This window comes from Crinia signifera, chromosome 3 (genome assembly GCF_055691185.1).
Source record: "Crinia signifera chromosome 3, ASM5569118v1, whole genome shotgun sequence".
Classification (NCBI taxonomy): domain Eukaryota; kingdom Metazoa; phylum Chordata; class Amphibia; order Anura; family Myobatrachidae; genus Crinia; species Crinia signifera.
This window is the reverse complement of record NC_139219.1, coordinates 255,676,669-255,703,383: the sequence shown is the minus strand read 5'-3', so window position 1 is coordinate 255,703,383 and position 26,715 is coordinate 255,676,669. Positions and strand designations below refer to the sequence as shown.

The window sequence follows — 26,715 nt, the reverse complement described above, 5'->3', positions numbered from 1 at the left end:
TTACCTGAATGTCAACACAGTCAACATGGACACAGTTTCAAGTGCACCACATCCCCTCGCATCGCTCGCTGCGCAATGCGTCGGGCACGGTGCCTCGCTGCGCTCGGCACACTATTTTGTTGTACCACCATGCCCTAGTGGATGGTAGGGCATGAAATACCGCCTGTCAGCACATGTCAGCTCAAAAAACAGTGAAAAACCCTATATCGACCTTTCTGCATGTCAACCTAGACATTGTCCAACTAATGACCTGTTGAACTAGAACCATGTCGACATTTTCCCATGTCAACATAATGGTGTCAACCTAATGACCGTCGACCATCATGCTGTAGACCAAATGACCGCATCCCCAGAGGCCAGCAGGGCTTAATTCAGTTCAATGATCCTATGAACAGTGCTCTAGACATAGGTCTCTCATATCTCATGTAATTAAATGATCTTCAGTTGAAATGTGTGCATTATTACTATGTTGTCATGAGAAGGGCTCAATGTACTGATAATAATGGATACTGTCACTGCTTAACAGGAAAACCACTTGTTCCTGCAGGTGAGCATCATACGTGTGGTCTCCAGTAACTCGTACAAGACTGAAAATCTGATACTCTACAGAATAACTAGTAAGATGACTTGAAAATGCTCCTGCGTCAGACAATCCATCGTATTGATATCTGCATAGTTTTTTATTCCCCGTTTTGTACCATTAGTAAGATGTAATACAGTACTTTCCATATTCACAACACTGCAGTAGCATTTCATTTTTTAAAAGCCTGATACAGCAAACTAGATGTCAATAAATGGCTGTAATCATTCTATTAGCATCTGCTGGTATCGAAAGCAAAAGATGACCTGATAATTTTAAACGTGCGTATTACGCTAATGCATCTCCGCAGTACAGGAAATTGAATTTGTCAAAGGAAATGGGAGAATGCTCGGTCATACTGCACTTTTACTTACAGAAATGCAGACAGGTAATAAAGCTACTTGTCTGCCTCATTATATCGGAGCATTATACTAAAAATAACATCGCAAAAACATTCTACAGTATGTATAGGTGAGGATTTGTCGTACGTTTATTGCTTTGTAAAGTGAAACAAGTATCGCCTATGTTCCACTGTAAGGAAGCCACTCTTAGGGCCAAGGCTGATCCACACTGGGTGACTTTCATGTGAAAGCCGCTTAGTTTTCCCGTCTGAGCGGTTTTCAGCATGAAAGCCGCCCAGTGTGTATGGCCCAGGGATGAGCGGTGAGCGCTGCTGCGCGCTACTGCATCTTCGTTGCCGGACGCCGCTCGTCTGCTGGTATTACCATCTGCAGGTATTACTGCTGGTTTTGTGGACAGCTTTCCATAGCGCTGCACTTTGGAAAGCCGTCCGCCCCGTGCTGACAGCGCCGGCTAGTGATGACAACGATCATCACTGTCCATAAATGCTGGGCAAAATTGCCCAGTGTGTATGGACCTTTAGTTTAAATAGACTATGCAACTATTGTGCTAGCTGGGGGCGGATTGTTTGATTGACAGTTTGTAAGTCGGCAGTCAATAGGTCGACCACTATGGGTCCACAGACAGAAGGTCAACACATGAAAAGGTCACGTTACGTTGACATGGTCAAAAGGTGACACAAGCCAAATGTTGACATGGAAAAGGGCACCATTGGGAAAAGGTGGACACGGGTTTTTCATGTTTTTGTGACAATGTTGACATAGGTGGACATGGACATCGTATTACTGTATCACGTGCGCTTGCCATGTTTCGGGTACAGTGTCTCGATGCCCTCGGCAAACTATTATATTCTCCCTCTGTGCCCACTGGGAAATCATGAAAAACTAATGTTGACCTTTCCCATGCCAACATTGTGCTTGTGTCGACCCTTTGACCATGTCGACTTAATGCATGTCTACCTTTTCCATGTGTCGACCTTCAGTGGTCGACCTTTTGACTGTTGACCTCGACACTTTTGTTAATAAACATAAACTTTTCTGAGTAGTAATCTGCCATAGGATTATTATCTACATTTAATGGAAACACTGCACATAATTTATGTCAGCACCAACCCTGATTCTACAGCAAGTAGTGCCCTGTAGTGTACAGAATTGTCTGCAGTCCCTGCGCTACAATGTATCATTTAAGGTTTGGTATAAAATATCAACATTCAGAAACATTGCGCCAGAATGTTGACATGGTGACAGTTTAATCAGCATATATTTAAAGGCAAATCCTGACCACAGCTTATCCCTAACACTAACATGGACTCTCACCATTGTGGATGACTACATACTTACTGTAGTTCAGTGCACTACAGCTGTGCCAGAACTAACGGATGCAAACTTATTTGGTACTTGTGTAGTTTCACGGCGGCAGTTATGTAGTCAGCGTAGTGTCCCTGTCAGAATGACCGCGGCCAGCGTAGTTAAAGGTAGTGTAGTGTTTCCGCGAGCGTCCCTGTCAGAATCAGCGTAGCTTAGTGTTCCCGTGGCCGCTTATGGCAGGTGTAAATGTGTTCCTGCCAGGTGGATTACTTAGTATTCCGTGTCCTCTCGCAGGGCTCGCCGCGCTTCGGGCTCGGTGGCTCGCTGCGCTCGCCACACTTTAAAAACTCCACGCCGACGTGGATAGTGGGGGTATGAAAAGGTCGGGAGGACGCGTAACGCGTCCCCTCGCTACGATCACCACGCTTCGGTCTGCCATGGATAGTGGGGGTTTCAAATGGATGCATTTGCCAGTATGTAACATGGAGCACTGGCAAATGCGTCCTTTATTGTGTATGAGACGCACTTGCAACCGCACCCCCTCTTAGTGCAGGAGACGCACACGCTACCAAACCCCTAACCCTGTCGTCAGGGTTGCTGTACCCTGCCGCAATAGTTACTCAGACACAGAAGCGTCTCAGACAGATGAAGCGCATATTTGCCGGCGCCCGCATGATTTCCTCTCCGCCGGAGAGGGGATCATGCGGGTGCCGGCGCTGTGTGAGAGGCGCTCACTAGGCTTGCCAGGAAGGCCGGGAACAGAGATGCAGTTCCCGGCAACAGTAGGGTGAGTAGCTGCCTCACGGGGACACTACGCTGACTACGCAGGGTTGCCACGGAGACACTATGCTGACTACGCTAGGCAGCCTTTGGGCTATGCTGATAACGTAGCTTAGGCTGCCGCCTTGAAACTACACAAGTAAGGCAGTCGATTTTCAAGGCTAGGAAGCTGCTAATATTAGCAAATGAACTGCGACCCACAAATTAATACGTGCCTAGAGAAGCCATCATAAACTCATTTGCTATTGCGTGCACATTTGCAGCCTATAATGAGAAACAATGAGGACAAGGCTGGCTTATGGTTACGCAAACTGCACAGCAATAGAGGCACAGGTGCCACATATTTGCATGTACGAGTTTGCAACCAGAGAGAGATACATGCCCTGAAAATGGCCATGACATACAGTACATGTGGTTTCTTCTTTTAACACTCCCCGTTAACACCTCCAAATGGTCACTTCCTGTCAGAATTGCAGCGGCACCAGTGTGGTCACAGCACATGCGCCATCTTCTAAAAAAACACTCTATTGCATGAACATCGGCCATTATTTAGGAAGCTGTATATAATAATAAATACAGGTTGAGTATCCCGTATCCAAAATGCTCGGGGCCAGGAGAATTTTGGATAACGGATTATTCCGTATTTCGGAATATTTTAATATTTCAATGATGTATTTTGAAGTATCTTGCATTTATGCTGTCTAAACACATCAAACACATGAAATGCCCACAAATATATTTTATTTGTTCAAAAAACAAGGTTTCAAAACATGAAATAAAATGTGTGTACTATCTCATATATTGAATTTGAATGCCAAGCAATCATTTTCTTGCACATATATAGTGCCAGTTACATATCATGCCCCCAGTGATGCTGTTACAAATGTCCCCAGTAAGTGTTTAGCAAATAAAATTTTTTTTTCCACTTTCTGGAATGTATGGTTTTCGGAATAATTCGGATAACGGATATTCGGATACGGGATACTCAACCTGTACTGCCTCAGTATATCTATTAAACATTCTAAACAAAATCCAAGGAACATTTCTTCACATATATAATAAGTATTTTTCAAAAGCATCTTCAAAAAGTGAGCTACAGTATGCACAGATACAGAAGATCCTACTTGCCTACCCACCGGGAATGGCCATAAGGCTCAAGAAAAATCGGATGACGCTCCTGGCACTCCCGCAAAGCTGTGCAAAAATCCTGCTTCCGCAGATGTCCCCCGCTCACTACCACTGCCCAAAACAGAGTACAAATGGGGAGTCTGAGGGGAACCTGATGAGGTAATTGAATTGCACCATTGTAGCCCCGCTATACAGTGCCTGCAAAGTCACGATGATGTGATCGCGCTGTCACACTCCTCGGCCAACCCACCTTTGCGCTCGCCCATGCCACCGGGAGGAGAAGAAAGCAACATAGGTACAGTAAACATGCAGTAAATACATGTTTGGGCTATGGCCCTTATTTTGGTTCACTCGCAGAGGCAAATTCATGTGCCCCACCATGTGCACTGCAGGTGGGGCAGATGTAATTGTGCAGAGAAAGTTAGATTTGAAAGGGGTTTTTACTTCAAAGTGAGATCTATATTGCAGTGTAAAAATAAAGCAGTCAGTATTTTCTCAGCACAGAAACAAAATAACTCACCCAAATGTAACTCTCTCTGCACATGTTACATCTGCCACACCTGCAGTGCACATGGTTGTGTCCATTTGAGAAGGAATTTGCCTCTGTGAGTGAACCAAAATAAGGGCCTATGGGCGGGATGTATTGAGCTGAAAATGCGGTAAAACCCCCGGTTTACTTTACACGTTACTGCATTGTAGGGTATCGCCACCTTTGGGTGATGATACCCTATAGAAGCCTATGGGCTTCTTTTCGCCACAACCCCACCGACCCCCTCTCCGCCTCCCTCCAGCTTACCTTCCTGCAGGTCCTCCAGGACCCCGGAAGGTAAGCCCTTCCTCCCCCTAGCAACGCAGCCGGACGTGCCTCCGGCTGCAGGGGGGAAGAGGAGGCACCGGGAACAGCCACGCTGAGCTGTCCCAGTGTGAAGGGAGCAGGAGGCGGCTGGGAGGAGATGGAGACCCCCCGCACACCACATTCCAGGTATCGTGGGAGGCCTTCGTCATCGCACCGTGATGCCAACCGCATATATTAATACATCCCGCCCTATATGTATAGGCAACTGAACCCATGCATTCTCCTGACCATGCATATAACAGAGGATTGATAGGTAAATGGTTTACATACAAAAAATTTTAATGCATAACACAGGGAACAGAAATAGTTTGGTCAGGTTCAGTTTGAGCACTGTCCATGACAAGAAGCGGCCATGACGTTTTTATTTTGGTTGGGAAGGAAATCAGTCTAACAATAACAACAATACGAGGGATGAATGTTAGCGTAAGTGAGATGAATGCAATTGCTGCGTATACCCTGTAGGACTGTTAGTACGCCTATCTCAGTTGTTTATAAATCCAGCACTGCAGCGGTTCCTTTCCCTCAGCGTTTGTTTGGTAATTAAGAGGTTGACTATGAAAGGACAGATTATGATTGATTTCTATACAAGTGCACCTTGTTACATTCAGGTATTTACAAACGTTCAGGGTTACATCGCGCTCCACTAGCTCAGCGTATCTTTGTATGGAAGAGAAACTGCTTTTGTGCCAGCCTCTGAATCACAGCAGCCTTCTAGTAGGATATACAAAACTGAGCATTTGTGTCGCTTAGAAAGATAAAGCTGAATTGTTTGGATCTATGTCAGCAAAACATGCAATTACGATAAAAGCTCAAATCACAGACCACAACAACGGCAAAGCTTCTTTTGTATCCAAGGAAAACACTTTAAATCCATATCAATCTACTCAAATGTAAATAGAATACTAGAAATTAACACAGCCAATTTTATCATGGAAAAGAATTCAGAGTATAAGAGTATAAGCCTAGCAGTGGTGACCTCTCTAGCTCAAAACAGCCTAAAGAAAACATATTTCCCTAGCAGAAATAGTGTGAGAGAATGAAAATATTAGTTATTCTTATGCAGCAATGAAACACTCACATACAGTAGTGTAGCCCTAATCCTGAGTCAGCTTCCAGAGCTACTACCTCCTTATATGTATGTAATAGTGGGTACGGTACTCTTTACCTAGCACGGTGCCCACGATTTTGATCGTGGGCATCGCAGGTAAAAAAATTGCGGGCATCGCGGCCATTGAATGCACTAAAAATCGGGTGCGACGCGACCGACAGGATTTCCCATAGGGATCAATGTTAAATTTCTCAATTGACCCGATTTTACTGTTCAATGCCTCAATGGACCCGATTTTTCCATAGGAAACAATGTTAAATGGCCCACAGAGGCCAAATAGCCACCCTGAAGTGTGAAATGGCCCACACAATTGTTAACGCCACCCCACGATCAACGTCAACCCGAAGCGTGGCGAGCGTAGCGGGCCCACGAGGGGCGGCGGTATGCGTCCTACGACCTTTTCATACCCCCACTATCCACGTCGGCGTGGAGTTGAGAATAGAATAGTGTGGCGAGCGCAGCGAGCCACCGAGCTCGAAGCGTGGCGAGCGCAGCGAGCCCCGCGAGGGGCCGCGGATACCTTCACAGGTAAACGCGTCCCTTCGTGGGCTTCACAGGTATCCGCGTCCGCTCGCCACGCTTCGGGCTCGGTGGCTCGCTGCGCTCGCCACACTATTCTATTCTCAACTCCACGCCGACGTGGATAGTGGGGGTATGAAAAGGTCATAGGACGCGTACCGCCGCCCCTCGCGGGCTCGCTGCGCTCGCCACGCTTCGGGTTGACGTTGATTGTGGGGTGGCGTTAACAATTGTGGGGGCCATTTCACAATTTAGGGTGCCTATTTGGCCTCTGTGGGCCATTTAACATTGTTTCCTATGGAAAAATCGGGTCAATTGAGGCATTGAACAGAAAAATCGGGTCAATTGAGAAATTTAACATTGTTCCCTATGGGAAATCGCGGGCATCGCGTCGGTCGCGTCGCACCAGATTTTTAAGAGCATTCAATGCCCGCGATGGGCGCCGTGCTAGGTAAAGAGTACCGTGGGTACACACTGTACTTTTTGCCTTCCGATGTTGGATCGGAATCGGATGCAGATCGCAAGGGTTTTAACCCTTCAGATCCAGATCCAATACCGATGCGCGTTCACGTATCGCAAGGCAGAAAGTCTTGTCTGCCTTGACTATATAGTGCAGATCTGCACTATATAGTCAAGATTGTATGCAAATCGGATGTGCCTTCAGATAGTCTCCACGATCCGATCTGACCGTCTGTACACACCATAAGATTCAGTGTAGCTTCATGTACATATATTGCTCCTCCCAATATTTTTCTAGACCCAGCCATATCTGGCTGTAATTTGTTGTATTGGCCCTTACACTCAACTCCATACTTGTTGAGTTTACAATGGTGACTGATATTTCCTACCTGCGCATGCGCATAATCGCTTATGTGCATTTTTTCAGTGCGGGGACCCTCGGAGACTGGCATAATCTCTGTATGTGACATACAAAGACCCATCTTTGCAATCGCTGCAGTCATTTGTTATGACCCCATCTTTTCTTTTTATTCTCATAGACCTATACTGCATAGCCACCCCAACATTACATTAACTACTCACCTGAGGATGCTTCATTTCCTACCTGTTCACACCAGACTGCACATGTACTGTACGCTGTATTATTGGGCATATAGACAAGTGTGCAGAAACAGTCTAGAGAGACTGCAGCACAGAAACAAAGCTCACTGAGTATATCATAACGGACAATGGCTAGGCCATGGAGAGAGATAAAGTGGACAGGGATAAAACCATACCTCCAAACTGCAACTTGTAGACTGTCCCACTAACCCTCCACACCCTCGAGACTCGTCCCTTCATCCGTGGCCCTGCCACCTTTTAGGAGTAGTCACACCACCAGCACAACTGGTTCCGCTATTCTAATAATAAAAGTTGGTAAACATGGATAAACTTCCAACTAAATTGCTCATAACTGCCATTTTTCAAACTCAGCCTGTGATATTGCAGCTAGGAGCAGATTGGTTGGTACTTTGGGCTGTGAATTCATAGCGGAGCGCTATGCAAAGCCGTCCTGAAAGCTGCTCATCTTCTTGGCGGCTTTGAGCTGAAAGCTCAAACTTGCTGTTTTGAGTGACTTTCAGCTTAAAGTCACCCAGTGTGTATGGGCCTTAAGACTAACTTGGTGATGCAATAAAAAACAGACCCATCTGGGCTTAAGCTGACATCACAAACCATCCCCTACGCTAGCATGACACGTCTGCGGTTTTCCCGACACTCCCAGCATTTTGTTATTTTTTGCATGCACAGCATTTTTCTTGCTACTCCCCAAAAAAAAACAGAAGACAGTTTCCACCCTCACACACCCAGTGGCGTAGCTACGTTTTGGGCGCCCCCCCGCCGTTAGGGGGGGGGCGCCCATACCCACCCCCCGCCGCCGCCCCGTCAAGCACCCCCCCGCCGCCCATGCTAACCCCCTCCCCCGCAGTCTTACCTATCGCGCTGGTCCCAGCGGCTCCGTTCTTCTGCTGAGGACCACCACAAAATGGCCGCCCCCATACAGCAGACAGTTTCGGAGAACAGTGTGCTATAGGGGGGCGACCATTTTGTGGTGGTCCTCATCAGAAGAACGGAGCCGCCGGGACCAGCGAGATACGTAAGTCTGCGGGGGATTGGGGGGGGGTAACTATAGCAACGCAGCCCCCACATGCATAGCGCCCCCCCCCCCCCGCGGTGGCGGGGGCTGCGGTGCTATAGTTACGCCCCTGCACACACCCACTCCCTGTCACTCACCTTGCGAACAGTACTAGTTGCAGGAGTTCATCGCAGGACGGCCTTGCGCATGAGTACTGTGAGCCATACGCATGCGCATTGTAACAGTATTTGTCGGCTGTGTGAATTCACAGCCATGCGATCAGGTTAGATTCAGGCACTTTATCTCTGTCTACTTTATCACCCTCAAAGGATTAGTATTTCTCTGCATTTAGGCTTTCATCACTATACGGAGGTTACAGACAGTTACAGTATTTTAGGTTGACATTCAAAAGGTCGACATTTGACAAGTGCAACATGGGTTTTTCATGTTGTATTTGGTGTTTATGTCAACATAGGTCGCTAAGGACACCGTCTAAGTGTACCGTATCTATTATATTCTCCCACTACGCCATATTGGATGATAGGGTATGAAATACTGCCTGTCCACACAAGTCGGTGCAAAAAAACCATCATGTAGACTTTTTTCATGTAGACCTTTCCATGTCAACCTTTTTACCATGTCAACCTTTTGAATGTCGATCTCTTGGCCATGTTGACCATTTGACTGTAAACCTTTGGAGTATCTACCAATAGTTCTTGACCTTTTGACTGTCGACCTAGACCAGGCATGTCCAAACTATGGCCCTCCAGCTGTTGTGAAACTACAAGTCCCATCATGCCTTGCCACAGTTTTGATATTGGGGAATGCTAAAACTATTGCAAAGCATGCTGGGATGTGTAGTTTCACAACAGCTTGATGGCCATAGTTTGGACATGCCTGACCTAGACATTGTAGATCTAATGACTGCATACTGTTACAGACAGTCCTGTCTGAAGGGTAAAGCACCCAAATACACCTACCCTGAAAACAGACATCATTATACTGTAATATGCAACTTAATCCAGAAATCCCATCAATTTATTCTATAATATTACTATATCAACATGTGCAGATCTTTTGTAGGTTATACAATTCATAGTGCCAACCTCTTTGGCCTTTAACCCCTTCCCGACATTTGACGTATATATACGTCATGGCCGGGATGTACTTCCCGACACATGACGTATATATACGTCATGACTTTAAACTGTCCCCGCGTCTATAGACACGGTGACAGTTTAAACATGTCTGCTGTCCCTGACAGCAGACATGTCCCTGCATGCCCAGGGGGGGTGGCGATGCCTCCCCCCCGTCGGCGATCGCTGTGATTGGCTGTTCAATGTGAACAGCCAGTCGCAGCGTTTTCCTGTGTTACCGGCGAATCAGACGCTCGGTAACACAGGTGTCAATCACCGCCGGGTGTGAGGGGGCATGAGGGGGTCACCGGTGATGACCACACCTCACCCCACCTGCCCCCAAGGCTGTGATTGGTCCGTCGGACCGACGGACCAATCACAGCCAAGGCGCGTCATTTAAACTAACGGTGACTGCGCTGCAGACGCCATTCCGGTCTGGAATTGCGTGCAGAGCGGTCACCGGCCACTCTGTCGTGCTATACATACCTGAACCTTGCCTGATACTTACCTGATCACCGCTGATCACCGCTGGTAGCGTGCTGCCAGCAGCTGGATGCTTCCTGGATCTTGTGACTTCCTGTGTGCTGCTGCTGCAGTGTCATAGAGTCACAGATAGTGAGAGATAGTGAGAGATAGTGACAGAGAGTTACAGAGAGTGACAGAGAGTGCTATATTTTGTGTCTGCTGCACCCCTTTTGTGCTGATCAGTATATCTGTGCTGATCAGCAACTTTTTTTTTTTTTTTTTTTTTTTTTTTTATATATATACCTGTCAGTTGCACCAAAGGTTGTGCTGCCTGTGCAACTGACTGCTGCCCCCCCTGCTGCCCCCCCTTTTGTGCTGATCAGTTTAAATTAATTAACTGATCAGCAACTTTTTGGGGGTCCAGGTTTTTTTTTTTTATATATACCCTGTCAGGTTGCACCCACATTTGTGTGCCTGCTGCCCCTCACTGCTAATCAGTGTTGCATCACTGCATCACTGATCTGCAGTTTTTTTTTTTTTTTTGGAGAGTGCAGTGGGGTTTTGTTTTTACACCCACGTTGCTTTTGTGGGTGCTTTTGTGGGTGTCCTGTGGCCGCTGATCAGTGACGTACATCACTGAACAGCATTTTTGGCACAGGGTTGATATAATTTTTTTTCTGCAGTTTTTTTAAATTGTTTTTTTTTTTTGGAGAGTGCTGTGGTTATTACACCCACGTTGCTTTTGTGGGTGTCCTGTGGCCGCTGATCAGTGACGTACATCACTGAACAGCATTTTTGGCACAGGGTTGATATCATTTGTTTTCTGCAGTTTTTTTTAATTGTTTTTTTTTTGGAGAGTGCTGTGGTTTATTACACCCACGTTGCTTTTGTGGGTGTCCTGTGGCCGCTGATCAGTGACGTACATCACTGAACAGCATTTTTGGCACAGGGTTGATATAATTTTTTTTCTGCAGTTTTTTTAAATTGTTTTTTTTTTTGGAGAGTGCTGTGGTATTTTTTTTTAAAATAGTTTTTAAACCCACGTTGCTTTTGTGGGTGTCCTGTTGCCTTTGAGCGCTGTTCAGTGACGGACGTTACTGACCAACATCTGTGCTCAATTTTTGGCGCAGGACCTTTTTTTTTTTTTTTTTAACCCCTTCAATTTTTTATTTTTTTTATTGGGATCAAATTCCTGTATAAAGTATTTTTTTTTCTGCACTACATACACACTACATACCCCCCGTGTTGAAATAAAGCTTGTACCCCCCCTACACTATACACGTGTTGAAACATTACACTTACAGAAACACAAAAATAAAAATGGCATCCCAAATGTCATCCCAAATTTCATCCCAGTCATCCAGAAGAATGTATTCAGCGGAGGAGGCATATGCCATGCTTGCCTCTGACTCTGACACAGCCAGTGATGCAAGCGGGGAATTTGAAGGATTCGTCTTAAGCTCCTCTTCCTCCTCTAGTGATGAGGGACCCCCTCAAAGACGCCCCCGTAGAGCAGCTGAGACACCCCCCCAAATGATTGATCCCGTATGGACCCCACCACCAGACAATTTTGAGCCCCAGGTTCCTGAGTTTTTGGCCATCCCAGGAATCCAATTTGATTCAACAGGTCTCAGAGAAATTGACTTTTTCAAATTATTTTTCTCTGATGATTTTATAAATTTAATGGTGGACCAAAGTAATTTATATGCCCAGCAGTTTATTGCTCAAAACCCCACGTCATCATTTGCTAGGTGGACCCCTGTAGATGCAGTAGAGATGATGACGTTTTGGGGTCTGGTGTTACATATGGGCATAGTAAAAAAGCCAGAAATTAGGCAATATTGGAGTACAGATGTTCTGTACAGCACCCCATTTTACCGTATGGCCATGACTCGGACTCGTTTTGAGACAATCCTTAAATTTTTACATTACACCGATAATGCACAGTGCCCACCCAGAGATGATCCCACCTTTGACCGGCTATTCAAAGTCAGGCCGGTCATTGATCATTTCAGTGCCAAATTTGCAGAGATGTACATACCTGGACAAAAATTTATTTGTATCGACGAGTCCCTTATACATTTTAAAGGAAGGGTTAAATTCCGCCAGTACCTTACCAGTAAGAGGGCAAGGTATGGCATAAAAATGTATAAACTGTGTGAAAGCACCTCAGGGTACACCCACAGGTTTAGGGTATATGAAGGGAAGGATTCAAGAATTGAACCGCCAGAATGCCCCCCCTCCCTCGTAGGTGTTAGTGGAAAAATTGTCTGGGATTTAGTGCACCCCTTCCTGGATAAAGGTTATCACCTCTATGTGGATAACTTTTACACTAGCATCCCCCTGTTTAAGGCCCTTGGTTCAAGAGATACAGCAGCTTGCGGTACTGTGCGCAAGAACCAAAGAGGCCTACCAAAAACGCACATTGCCCAAGTACTGAGAAGGGGTGAAAGCAGGGCACAATCCACCGAAAATATGTTGTTGGTCAAATATAAGGACAAGAGGGATGTCCTTATACTGACAACAATTCATGGAGACAGTACCACCTCCATCCCTGTACGAGGTACCAGTACCCACACCTCAAAACCTAATTGTATCCTAGATTACAATAAGTACATGGGCGGAGTGGATCTTTTAGATCAGGTACTGAAGCCGTACAGTCCCCTGCGGAAAACAAAAATCTGGTACAAGAAGCTGGCCGTGTATATCATCCAGATGGCACTGTATAACGCTTACGTGCTATTCCGTTCTACCAGCCAGAGGGGGACATTTATGCACTTTCAAGAGGAAGTCATAAAGGGCCTAATATTTGGGAACCAGCAGGCAGAGGGCCCCAGTACTTCTAGTACTGGCCCCCGTATTGTACCAGGGCAGCATTTTCCTAACGAAATCCCCTCCACTGCAAGAAAGGGCAGGACACAAAAAAGGTGCAAAGTTTGCTATAAAAAGGGAATAAGAAAGGATACTATTTTCCACTGTGAAACTTGCCCCGACAAACCCGGCCTATGTATAAAGGAGTGTTTTAAAATATACCACACATCTATGGATTATTAGGTTCATCATTTCACCGTGCTTCGGGGGTCTTGCTAATGCCACATAGCACCCACCATTCATTCCACCAGAATCTGAGCTGCAAAATCCAAAAATCACTCCTTCCCTTCTGAGTCCTGCCATGCACCCAACTGGTATTTTTTGGTCACATATGAGGCATTGCCATACTCGGGAGAAATTGGGGCACAGATTTTGGGGTGCTTTGTCTCCTTCATTCCTTGTGAAAATGAAAAATTTTGAGCCAGAACTGCATTTTTGTGTAAAAAATGTAATTTTTTATTTGCACAGCCCAGTTGTATCAAAATTGGTGAAACCCCTGGGGGTTTGAAATGTACGCTATACCCCTAGATGAATTCCCTGAGGGGTGTAGTTTGCAAAATGGGGTCACTTGTGGGGGGGTTCCACTGTATTGGTGCTTCGGGGGTCTTGCTAATGCGACATAGCACCCACCAACATTCCACCAGAATCTGAGCTGCAAAATCCAAAAATCACTCCTTCCCTTCTGAGTCCTGCCATGCACCCAAATGGTATTTTTTGGTCACATGTGAGGCATTGCCGTACTCGGGAGAAATTGGGGCACAGATTTTGGGGTGCTTTGTCTCCTTCATTCCTTGTGAAATTGAAAAATTTTGAGCCAGAACTGCATTTTTGTGTAAAAAATGTAATTTTTCATTTGCACAGCCCAGTTGTATCAAAATTGGTGAAACCCCTGGGGGTTTGAAATGTACACTATACCCCTAGATGAATTCCCTGAGGGGTGTAGTTTGCAAAATGGGGTCACTTGTGGGGGGGTTCCACTGTATTGGTGCTTCGGGGGTCTTGCTAATGCGACATAGCACCCACCAACATTCCACCAGAATCTGAGCTGCAAAATCCAAAAATCACTCCTTCCCTTCTGAGTCCTGCCATGCACCCAAATGGTATTTTTTGGTCACATGTGAGGCATTGCCGTACTCGGGAGAAATTGGGGCACAGATTTTGGGGTGCTTTGTCTCCTTCATTTCTTGTGAAAATGAAAAATTTTGAGCCAGAACTGCATTTTTGTGTAAAAAATGTACTTTTTCATTTGCACAGCCCAGTTGTATCAAAATTGGTGAAACCCCTGGGGGTTTGAAATGTACACTATACCCCTAGATGAATTCCCTGAGGGGTGTAGTTTGCAAAATGGGGTCACTTGTGGGGGGTTCCACTGTATTGGTGCTTCGGGGGTCTTGCTAATGCGACATAGCACCCACCAACATTCCACCAAAATCTGAGCTGCAAAATCCAAAAATCACTCCTTCCCTTCTGAGTCCTGCCATGCACCCAAATGGTATTTTTTGGTCACATGTGAGGCATTGCCGTACTCGGGAGAAATTGGGGCACAGATTTTGGGGTGCTTTGTCTCCTTCATTCCTTGTGAAAATGAAAAATTTTGAGCCAGAACTGCATTTTTGTGTAAAAAATGTAATTTTTCATTTGCACAGCCCAGTTGTATCAAAATTGGTGAAACCCCTGGGGGTTTGAAATGTACACTATACCCCTAGATGAATTCCCTGAGGGGTGTAGTTTGCAAAATGGGGTCACTTGTGGGGGGGTTCCACTGTATTGGTGCTTCGGGGGTCTTGCTAATGCGACATAGCACCCACCAACATTCCACCAGAATCTGAGCTGCAAAATCCAAAAATCACTCCTTCCCTTCTGAGTCCTGCCATGCACCCAAATGGTATTTTTTGGTCACATGTGAGGCATTGTCGTACTCGGGAGAAATTGGGGCACAGATTTTGGGGTGCTTTGTCTCCTTCATTCCTTGTGAAAATGAAAAATTTTGAGCCAGAACTGCATTTTTGTGTAAAAAATTTACTTTTTCATTTGCACAGCCCAGTTGTATCAAAATTGGTGAAACCCCTGGGGGTTTGAAATGTACACTATACCCCTAGATGAATTCCCTGAGGGGTGTAGTTTGCAAAATGGGGTCACTTGTGGGGGGGTTCCACTGTATTGGTGCTTCGGGGGTCTTGCTAATGCGACATAGCACCCACCAACATTCCACCAAAATCTGAGCTGCAAAATCCAAAAATCACTCCTTCCCTTCTGAGTCCTGCCATGCACCCAAATGGTATTTTTTGGTCACATGTGAGGCATTGCCGTACTCGGGAGAAATTGGGGCACAGATTTTGGGGTGCTTTGTCTCCTTCATTCCTTGTGAAAATGAAAAATTTTGAGCCAGAACTGCATTTTTGTGTAAAAAATGTAATTTTTCATTTGCACAGCCCAGTTGTATCAAAATTGGTGAAACCCCTGGGGGTTTGAAATGTACACTATACCCCTAGATGAATTCCCTGAGGGGTGTAGTTTGCAAAATGGGGTCACTTGTGGGGGGGTTCCACTGTATTGGTGCTTCGGGGGTCTTGCTAATGCGACATAGCACCCACCAACATTCCACCAGAATCTGAGCTGCAAAATCCAAAAATCACTCCTTCCCTTCTGAGTCCTGCCATGCACCCAAATGGTATTTTTTGGTCACATGTGAGGCATTGTCGTACTCGGGAGAAATTGGGGCACAGATTTTGGGGTGCTTTGTCTCCTTCATTCCTTGTGAAAATGAAAAATTTTGAGCCAGAACTGCATTTTTGTGTAAAAAATTTACTTTTTCATTTGCACAGCCCAGTTGTATCAAAATTGGTGAAACCCCTGGGGGTTTGAAATGTACACTATACCCCTAGATGAATTCCCTGAGGGGTGTAGTTTGCAAAATGGGGTCACTTGTGGGGGGGTTCCACTGTATTGGTGCTTCGGGGGTCTTGCTAATGCGACATAGCACCCACCAACATTCCACCAAAATCTGAGCTGCAAAATCCAAAAATCACTCCTTCCCTTCTGAGTCCTGCCATGCACCCAAATGGTATTTTTTGGTCACATGTGAGGCATTGCCGTACTCGGGAGAAATTGGGGCACAGATTTTGGGGTGCTTTGTCTCCTTCATTCCTTGTGAAAATGAAACATTTTGAGCCAGAACTGCATTTTTGTGTAAAAAATGTAATTTTTCATTTGCACAGCCCAGTTGTATCAAAATTGGTGAAACCCCTGGGGGTTTGAAATGTACACTATACCCCTAGATGAATTCCCTGAGGGGTGTAGTTTGCAAAATGGGGTCACTTGTGGGGGGGTTCCACTGTATTGGTGCTTCGGGGGTCTTGCTAATGCGACATAGCACCCACCAACATTCCACCAGAATCTGAGCTGCAAAATCCAAAAATCACTCCTTCCCTTCTGAGTCCTGCCATGCACCCAAATGGTATTTTTTGGTCACATGTGAGGCATTGTCGTACTCGGGAGAAATTGGGGCACAGATTTTGGGGTGCTTTGTCTCCTTCATTCCTTGTGAAAATGAAAAATTTTGAGCCAGAACTGCATTTTTGTGTAAAAAATTTACTTTTTCATTTGCACAGCCCAGTTGTATCAAAATTGGTGAAACCCCTGGGGGTTTGAAATGTACACTATACCCCTAGATGAATTCCCTGAGGGTTGTAGTTTGCAAAATGGGGTCACTTGTGGGGGGGTTCCACTGTATTGGTGCTTCGGGGGTCTTGCTAATGCGACATAGCACCCACCAACATTCCACCAAAATCTGAGCTGCAAAATCCAAAAATCACTCCTTCCCTTCTGAGTCCTGCCATGCACCCAAATGGTATTTTTTGGTCACATGTGAGGCATTGCCGTACTCGGGAGAAATTGGGGCACAGATTTTGGGGTGCTTTGTCTCCTTCATTCCTTGTGAAAATGAAAAATTTTGAGCCAGAACTGCATTTTTGTGTAAAAAATGTAATTTTTCATTTGCACAGCCCAGTTGTATCAAAATTGGTGAAACCCCTGGGGGTTTGAAATGTACACTATACCCCTAGATGAATTCCCTGAGGGGTGTAGTTTGCAAAATGGGGTCACTTGTGGGGGGGTTCCACTGTATTGGTGCTTCGGGGGTCTTGCTAATGCGACATAGCACCCACCAACATTCCACCAGAATCTGAGCTGCAAAATCCAAAAATCACTCCTTCCCTTCTGAGTCCTGCCATGCACCCAAATGGTATTTTTTGGTCACATGTGAGGCATTGCCGTACTCGGGAGAAATTGGGGCACAGATTTTGGGGTGCTTTGTCTCCTTCATTCCTTGTGAAAATGAAAAATTTGGAGCCAGAACTGCATTTTTGTGTAAAAAAATTAATTTTTCATTTTCACTGCCCAGTTGTACCACAATTGGTGAAACCCCTGGGGGTTTGAAATGTACACTATACCCCTAGATGAATTCCCTGAGGGGTGTAGTTTGCAAAATGGGGTCACTTGTGGGGGGGTTCCACTGTATTGGTGCTTCGGGGGTCTTGCTAATGCGACATAGCACCCACCAACATTCCACCAAAATCTGAGCTGCAAAATCCAAAAATCACTCCTTCCCTTCTGAGTCCTGCCATGCACCCAAATGGTATTTTTTGGTCACATGTGAGGCATTGCCGTACTCGGGAGAAATTGGGGCACAGATTTTGGGGTGCTTTGTCTCCTTCATTCCTTGTGAAAATGAAAAATTTTGAGCCAGAACTGCATTTTTGTGTAAAAAATGTAATTTTTCATTTGCACAGCCCAGTTGTATCAAAATTGGTGAAACCCCTGGGGGTTTGAAATGTACACTATACCCCTAGATGAATTCCCTGAGGGGTGTAGTTTGCAAAATGGGGTCACTTGTGGGGGGGTTCCACTGTATTGGTGCTTCGGGGGTCTTGCTAATGCGACATAGCACCCACCAACATTCCACCAGAATCTGAGCTGCAAAATCCAAAAATCACTCCTTCCCTTCTGAGTCCTGCCATGCACCCAAATGGTATTTTTTGGTCACATGTGAGGCATTGTCGTACTCGGGAGAAATTGGGGCACAGATTTTGGGGTGCTTTGTCTCCTTCATTCCTTGTGAAAATGAAAAATTTTGAGCCAGAACTGCATTTTTGTGTAAAAAATTTACTTTTTCATTTGCACAGCCCAGTTGTATCAAAATTGGTGAAACCCCTGGGGGTTTGAAATGTACACTATACCCCTAGATGAATTCCCTGAGGGGTGTAGTTTGCAAAATGGGGTCACTTGTGGGGGGGTTCCACTGTATTGGTGCTTCGGGGGTCTTGCTAATGCGACATAGCACCCACCAACATTCCACCAAAATCTGAGCTGCAAAATCCAAAAATCACTCCTTCCCTTCTGAGTCCTGCCATGCACCCAAATGGTATTTTTTGGTCACATGTGAGGCATTGCCGTACTCGGGAGAAATTGGGGCACAGATTTTGGGGTGCTTTGTCTCCTTCATTCCTTGTGAAAATGAAAAATTTTGAGCCAGAACTGCATTTTTGTGTAAAAAATGTAATTTTTCATTTGCACAGCCCAGTTGTATCAAAATTGGTGAAACCCCTGGGGGTTTGAAATGTACACTATACCCCTAGATGAATTCCCTGAGGGGTGTAGTTTGCAAAATGGGGTCACTTGTGGGGGGGTTCCACTGTATTGGTGCTTCGGGGGTCTTGCTAATGCGACATAGCACCCACCAACATTCCACCAGAATCTGAGCTGCAAAATCCAAAAATCACTCCTTCCCTTCTGAGTCCTGCCATGCACCCAAATGGTATTTTTTGGTCACATGTGAGGCATTGCCGTACTCGGGAGAAATTGGGGCACAGATTTTGGGGTGCTTTGTCTCCTTCATTCCTTGTGAAAATGAAAAATTTGGAGCCAGAACTGCATTTTTGTGTAAAAAAATTAATTTTTCATTTTCACTGCCCAGTTGTACCACAATTGGTGAAACCCCTGGGGGTTTGAAATGTACACTATACCCCTAGATGAATTCCCTGAGGGGTGTAGTTTGCAAAATGGGGTCACTTGTGGGGGGGTTCCTAACTTTTAGCATCTTATGGTGCCTAGAAACCTACATGGTGCCTAAAAAATAATCTCATAAAAAGGAGGTTTCAAAATCAAGTAGGTGCTCCTTCTATTATGAAGCCTGTGGTTTGGTCAACGTGCACACTAGGGCCACATATAGGATATTTATGAAAACAAAAGAATTGGGGGAATCGATTTTTAGTCACATTTCTCTAGTAAAATCTACTGTGTTCCTTAGAAAAATGTATTAAAATTGCAAATCTGCAAAAAAAATGAAATTTTGAAATCTCACCTACACTTTGTTTTAATTCCTGTGAAACACCTAAAGGGTTAACAAACTTCCAAAATGCTGTTTTGAATACTGTGAGGGGTGCAGTTTTTGAAATGGCATCATTTATGGGGGTGTCTCACATACAAGTCCCTCAAAGTCACATCAGAACTGAACTGGTCCCTAAAAAAATCAGTGTTTGAAATTTTCTTGAAAATTTGAGAATTTGCTATTCATATTTTAAGCCTCCTAGTGTCCAAAAAAATTAAAAGGAGGCTGAAATAATGATGGAAACATAAAGTAGACATATGGTCTATGTTAGTTATTAACTATTTTGAGTGGTATGATTATTTGTCTCACAAGCAGAAAATTTAACATTTTGAAAATTGCTAAATTTTCCATTTTTTTTACGACATTTTGGTATTTTTCACAAAAAAACACAGACTGTATCGACCCAAATTTAACACTAACTTGAAGTACAATGTGTCACGAGAAAACAATCTCAAAATCACTGGGATAAGTAAAAGCAAAAAAAAGTTATCCCCACTTAAGTGATACATGTCAGATTTGAAAAAAAGGGCTCTGTCAGGAAGGCAAAAACATGCTGCGTCAGGAAGGGGTTAATGAAGTGTCTCAAATAACTAGATAACTGAAAACTAACCATGGCCAGACCACATGAAGAATTTGGTATAAAAAGACACAAATACCTAGAGAACACATCCATGTAACGCATAGCCCATTTACTGAGCATAACAAATGTAATAAATAATCCCAGCATTTATCATTGAAGATGTGGCTCCAACTGCTCCTTATGCACACGATCAATTAGCTTATAAATAAATGACTGAAAAATGTGTAATTTCTACACTTTCTAACATAGTGAAATAATGGTTTGTATTGCCAGTGATTCCTTTAAAATAACAGTATTGACAGCCCTGTAGGAAAACATTATTCCTATCATTAAGGGGGAATTATCATTAAATATAACAAAAAGCTTATCTCACAGTACAGAGCTTGCACAATTATGAGCTTCAAACCCGCAGCTTTTGTAGCAAAATGTCACTGTACTGCTGCTTTATAAGCACAGAGAGAAACATTTGCTTTATTCTAGCATTGATAAATAGTCAACATGACACATATATACTGTATCATTATGTGCAATTCCCAGCATCTATATTACCGCAGTAACATTAGTGGCTGTACAGTAGATTTACTGTAAGCTCATTTGTACAGAGCTTTCAATATTTCCGTGGACACCAAAGCATGTATTCTTTATAAAAGATGTGGTTTACATACAGGTCATCATTATAAAGTGTACAGTATACATAAAACACCATTATGTGTTCCTCTATGTGCATATTTTTTCTACTTACATTTAGCTTTCATTTATTTATTTATCACAACAGTTTATAATGTTGCGTGCATGCGTTAACATGGAATTGATTAGGTTTACATTGCAATGATGTATAAGCCGATGTTACAGCATATTTACACATTCTCTAGCACTAGCGGGACTGCAAACCAGCAAAACCAACCCACGTTTGTCACACATAAAACCTAATTCTGGCTAATACTGTAAGTCACTTTGAAAAATGATTAGCCATCATTGTATTACGCAAATATATTTATAATGTATATATTTATTTAGTGTTCATTCTGGCACCCTTCATCTTTCAAATCCCATGCAGTTCCTCTCCCCTGTCTGGGGTATTGCTCTCTGCTGTTTTTGCTTCTAGCTCAGGTCAGGTCTGTAGTATATCAGTGCTGAAATACAGGCCACATTGTGCTATAAGCACCACAGCAGAGAGTGCCACCACCAGGCAGGGAAGAGGAACTACCTGGAAGTTGGACTACTTTTGGAAGATGCAGAGTGCTAGAATGAACACTATGGGAGAAATTTACAAAGATAGGGGGCGAGATTTATTGTGTTGACCGTTTATCCGAAAATGCGATTTTTGCTCAAATCGCCCTGTATTGCTGTTTTTAATAAATAAATAAATAAATAAAATTGGCGTGAGGTCCCCCCTCCTGTACATAACCAGCCCCGGGCTCATTGAGCCGGACCTGGTTTCAAAAATACGGGGGACAAAAAGCGTAGGGGTCCCCGTATTTCTGAAACCAGCCCCGGACTCTTGGACCGGTCCTGGTTCCAAAAATACGGGGGACAAAAAATCTGGGGGTCCCCTGTATTTTGAAACCAGCACCGGGCTCCAACAGCCCGCAGTGTCATGCCACAGCCGGGGGACACTTTTTACACAAGGTCCCCCGGCCGTACCATGAGCACCGTGGCTGGTCAGCCTTGGACGGGGTACCTGGAGGAGTGGGGACCCCCCCAATAAAGGGGTCCCCCCCCCAGGCTTCACCCGTTCAGGGCTGAAGCCCGGGGCTGTCACCGGCGTCCCTGGCCATTGGACGCCGTCCTGATAGGGTTAAATTCACATTCCTAAAATTGCTTAATACAGGAGAACTACAAGTGCCAGCAGACCTCCCCCGCATGCTCGGACTTGGAGAACCACAAGTCCCAGCAATCGGGGCATTAATGGGCCCGCTGGGACTTGTAGTCCACCTGTAAAAAGAATGTTAAAATAAAGCACACACACAGAAAAGTAAAACTTTATTACATACACACACATCCACACACCTCACTTTTACACCGCTATACATACGATCCAGGATCCAGCGCTGGTCTCTCTGCAGCAGAGCCGGACAGGCCGCACTGACAGCGGGCTGAACCGGCTTTCTCCGATGCAGCTAACAGCTTCTGTCGCGCTGTCCCAGCGCAACAGAGGCTGAGAGCGTCTCCGGCTTATGTGTCTCCATGGAGACGCATAGCTCAGCCAATCAGGGCTGAGCTATGCGTCTCCATGGAGACGCATCGCCCAATCATGCTCTCAGCCTGTGTCGCGCTGGGACAGCGCGACAGAAGCTGTTAGCTGCATCGGAGAAAGCCGGTTCAGCCCGCTGTCAGTGCGGCCTGTCCGGCTCTGAGTGAAAAAAAAATCGCACTTTCAGAAAATGCGATTTCGCTGCAAAAAGTGCGATTTATGCCGCAAATCGACACCCATTAAGTAGTCGATTTGGGAAAAAAAATGAAAAAAACGCAGTAAAAATCGCCAAAAACCCAACATCGATCTCTAATAAATGTCACCCAGGAGTTCTATTTTACATGAGATGTTGCTAGGGGCAACTATTTAGATACTATTTATTATCTTCTAGAAGTTGCTTAATAAATAATAAGTAGATTCTGATTGGTTGCCCATAGCAATATCCCATGTGAAATAGAACTCCCATCTTAGTAAATTTCCCCCACATATACAGTATTGTAAAAGATAAAAGAGAATTACTTGGGCAACTAAAGTCACATTACTGTACATACAAGATGTAGCTCAGCCAGCCAGTGGCCCCTGCAGCGTTTTCCCATAGATCCCAGGGGCAGTTTAATTAGAGGTGATGCAAACATGTGATTTACAGTAGGCACAAATCCCATACATACAATGGGCTTATACTTCTCACAAAATCTACGTCTCTCTTCCACACTTATTACTCGCTCCCATTCCCGAATGCAGGACTTTCTCCTGGCTGCACTCACTCTGTGGAATGCCCTCCCAAGCACAATAAGACTTTCCTCCAGTCTCCAAACCTAAAGGCGTTCCCTGAAAACTCACCTCTTCAGGAAAGCTCAAATTCCAGAACCAGCCACTTAACCTTCATATACCATTCCTATCCAATCACATCCCCACTGTACAGTCCACACATATCCTCTCTTTTCTTCACATTTTCCATCCTACTAACCCATGGCCAAACTGCTGGGTCACCGTATCTTACAGCACACCAGGAACCTTTGCATGCTGGTGGACTTTATGCAATAAAGAATATCTATCCTTGTGTAGCAATGCCTATTTCCCTATAGATTGTAAGCTTTGCGAGCAGGGTAAAAAGTACATTACAGGGGCAGAGTAAGAAGCTGTTCTGTGTGTCACAGCAGCACATATTGTAGCTCCAAATGGTTTGCCCCTTAAGCTTGGCTAAGCAAGATAAAATAATATTTTGCAGGGCATTTTCTGTACTGTAAAAGGCAGGCTGTCAAGCCAAATAATATTACATAACACAACAAACATAAGGTGCATACAAAATAAGTAATTTGAGGGGCCTCTCACCATCATCCATAATGTCCTGTGCAGCCACTGAGTTTGTGTACACAACCAGATCAGACAGAGCCCGACATAACTTCATAGTCTTCCTCCGTCGGCCCAACCTATTAATATATTTAGTTATTAAATATATGTTATTACATTGTTAGTTACTGCATGAGTTTTAGATTATAATAATAATTTGTCACAAGGAAGCACAAATCCTTCCATGTACATTATGAGGGCACATTTGTGATATAAATTTTCTTTATATCAGGGTGTATTGCGGCCGAGACGCATTCGCAGTGTATTGACGGTTAGTCCACTGTACTAATTCGCACTGCAGTAATCAGGTATAAGTTAGTTTTTTTTTTTCCATATTCCAAGGGAGAAAAAGGTCATTGAATAAAGGGGAATGATACAACACCCCAGTAAATTCTTTATGTAAGGATTTTTAAATTGCCTTTTTTTTCTGTTGAGACTCATTAAAAGACACATGCAATTAGGTGCGACGAAACATCAGGAGCTAAAGCTTTTTCGCAATTTTTTCGGAAATCTTGATTTTTTGGGGCTACTCACTTTGTTCCCATCCACCGCATGGACCGCTGCTTCCAAAACATGTGACAGCTGGATAGCCAATAAGAAACCTTTTTGAGATCCGGGTAAATCTGGATCTGCACTTCCCTAATTTAAAGTTAAATTATTTCTTGATGTTTATGATGCAAAATATACCTCACATAAGCTTGACCATGCCACTTGTTAAATAAATACCTAAACTTTATATTCCATTGTAAATTCAGCAGAGTGTAATCTTAAATCTAGCATCAAGGGCTTTTGCGGTATTCAGGAGAGTAGAACTGGTACTCGTGTAACTGGTCCTGCTACTGCCACGCTGCCACACCCCTTCTGTATAGAGAAACTGTGATCACGTCCCCATATCTGGCCCCACCCCCCAGCACAGGGACTGACATCTCTCTTGGTGGCCATGTTGGTACCTCTGAATGACATGGAATAAAATACAGTTTTTTAGAGTAGTCTCTTACCTGTAATGAGCATTTTCAAAGTCCTCTTCTCCACCAATCCAAGCACAAGTAAGCAGTATGCCATATGTAGCTTGGCTCCACCTACAGCAAGCAGGAGGTAATGTATTGAATTACCCTGCCCACCCCATTCATTTCCAATTTTTCTCAAGAGCAAGGAAAGAGTTACAGTGCAGAGCAGTTATCGAGGAATACAGAAACCAAAGAAGGACTGGTAAAAAATGATTGCTGTACGCATAAAATGGATTATGTGCTTATAACCTACAGTACACCTGATACCAGGCTTGTTCAGTGCAAATATAAAAGTAATCAATTCTCATTCTCTACCAGTCAAGAGAGAGAGGAAGATGAATTAGAAGTGCAGGAGTGTAATGCAGGTACAGTATGTGGTTTACAGCCAGCTGCAGGTAACAGGCAATTCCTCTATGTCACTGAGGAAAACCAATACAAAATGCTAGCTATTGGCCTGGCCTGCTATAACTGAGGTATTCCCTTAAATCACACAAAGACATGAAATCAGTTACTCTACACTCACATGATAAGGATACTGTGCACATTGCAGGTTGAGTATCCCTTATGCAAAATGCTCAGGACCAGAAGGATTTGGATTACGGATTATTCCTTTTTTTTTTTTTTTCCTTCAATGAGGTATCTTGAGGACGGGACCCATGTGTGAACGCAAAATGCATTTATGTTGAATAAACACATCAAACACATGATATACACACAAATTATTAATTTGTGCATGAAACAAGGTTTCAAAACATGAAACAAAGTTTGTGTACTAGCTCAGGCACTGAATTTGAATGCTAAGCAATCGTTATCTTGCACATATTTACTGGCAGTTACATATCATGTCCCCAGTAGTGCCAGTTACAGATGTTCTCAGTAGTGCCAGTTACATATTATATCCCACAGTTGTGCCAGTTACATATCATGTCCCCAGTAGTGCCAGGTACAGATGTTCCCAGTAGTGCCAGTTACATATTATATCCCCCAGTAGTGCCAGTTACATATCATGTCCCCTGTAGCGCCAGGTACAGATGTTCCCAGTAGTGCCATTTACATATTATATCCCCCAGTTGTGCCAGTTACATATCATGTCCCCAGTAGTGCCAGGTACAGATGTTCCCAGTAGTGCCAGTTACATATTATATCCCCCAGTAGTGCCAGTTACATATCATGTCCCCTGTAGCGCCAGGTACAGATGTTCCCAGTAGTGCCAGTTACATATTATATCCCCCAGTAGTGCCAGCTACATATGTCACCAGAAGTGCCAGGTACAGATGTCCCCAGTAGAGCTTTCAGCAACCCCCCCCCCCCCCCCCCCCCAAAAAAAACAAAAAAAACAAAAAACAACCAGTACATTCCGGAAACTATGGTTTTCGGAATAATTTGGATAACATATCCAGATAAGAGATACTCAACCTGTATAGGATAACCTGCATGGGATAAATAGCTATTTCCCAGCGAATGTTGTAATGTTCTGTACATTTTACTGTGACACCAACACACAGTTTTTGGCAAGAGAAAATGGTGTACACATTTAAAGATTTACTGTGCTAGCTTCCTGGTCTCTAGACCCCTTTATTATTAACTAGTCAGATTATTTGCAAGTATGTAGGCAATCACTAAATGTAATAGCTAATATACTAAATAATAATACTGTATGTGGCAAAGGACACACAATAGCACATGCACTTCCATATGGATCGGTTCTTATCATTTGTGAATGTTATTATACATTTAAGTTATATTCAGACATTTACAGCCTACAAAAGCTCAAATATCAGATAATATATGTTTTGCGTAAAATAAGCCCTGCACTACTGTGACCTGCACTACTGTGACCTGCACCACGAGTGTCTGACACTGAGCTGGATGGATGATCATGACAGGAACCAGACTAAGATCAGGGCACTAGTATGCAATTATGTTATTACATAACAATCTGTTTGCCATAAATAAACACTTCTCTTCTGCATACACAATTATTTTAGACTGGATACTAGTAATCCTCTTCATAT

At 44.2% G+C, this 26,715-nt stretch overlaps 1 protein-coding gene across 3 annotated transcripts in view; it reads right to left on the bottom strand.

Moving 5' to 3' along the window:
* PLCH1 (phospholipase C eta 1) overlaps positions 1-26,715 on the bottom strand; it is a 155,832-nt gene that overhangs the window by 23,964 nt on the left and 105,153 nt on the right. For all 3 annotated transcript variants that reach the window (XM_083177900.1, XM_083177899.1, XM_083177901.1), the window contains exons 14-15: positions 24,692-24,772; positions 23,676-23,773 (exon numbers count right to left, since the gene is read on the bottom strand). In XM_083177900.1, coding sequence (XP_083034026.1) covers positions 23,676-23,773; positions 24,692-24,772 — 179 coding nt within the window. The remainder of the gene's footprint in view (positions 1-23,675; positions 23,774-24,691; positions 24,773-26,715) is intronic.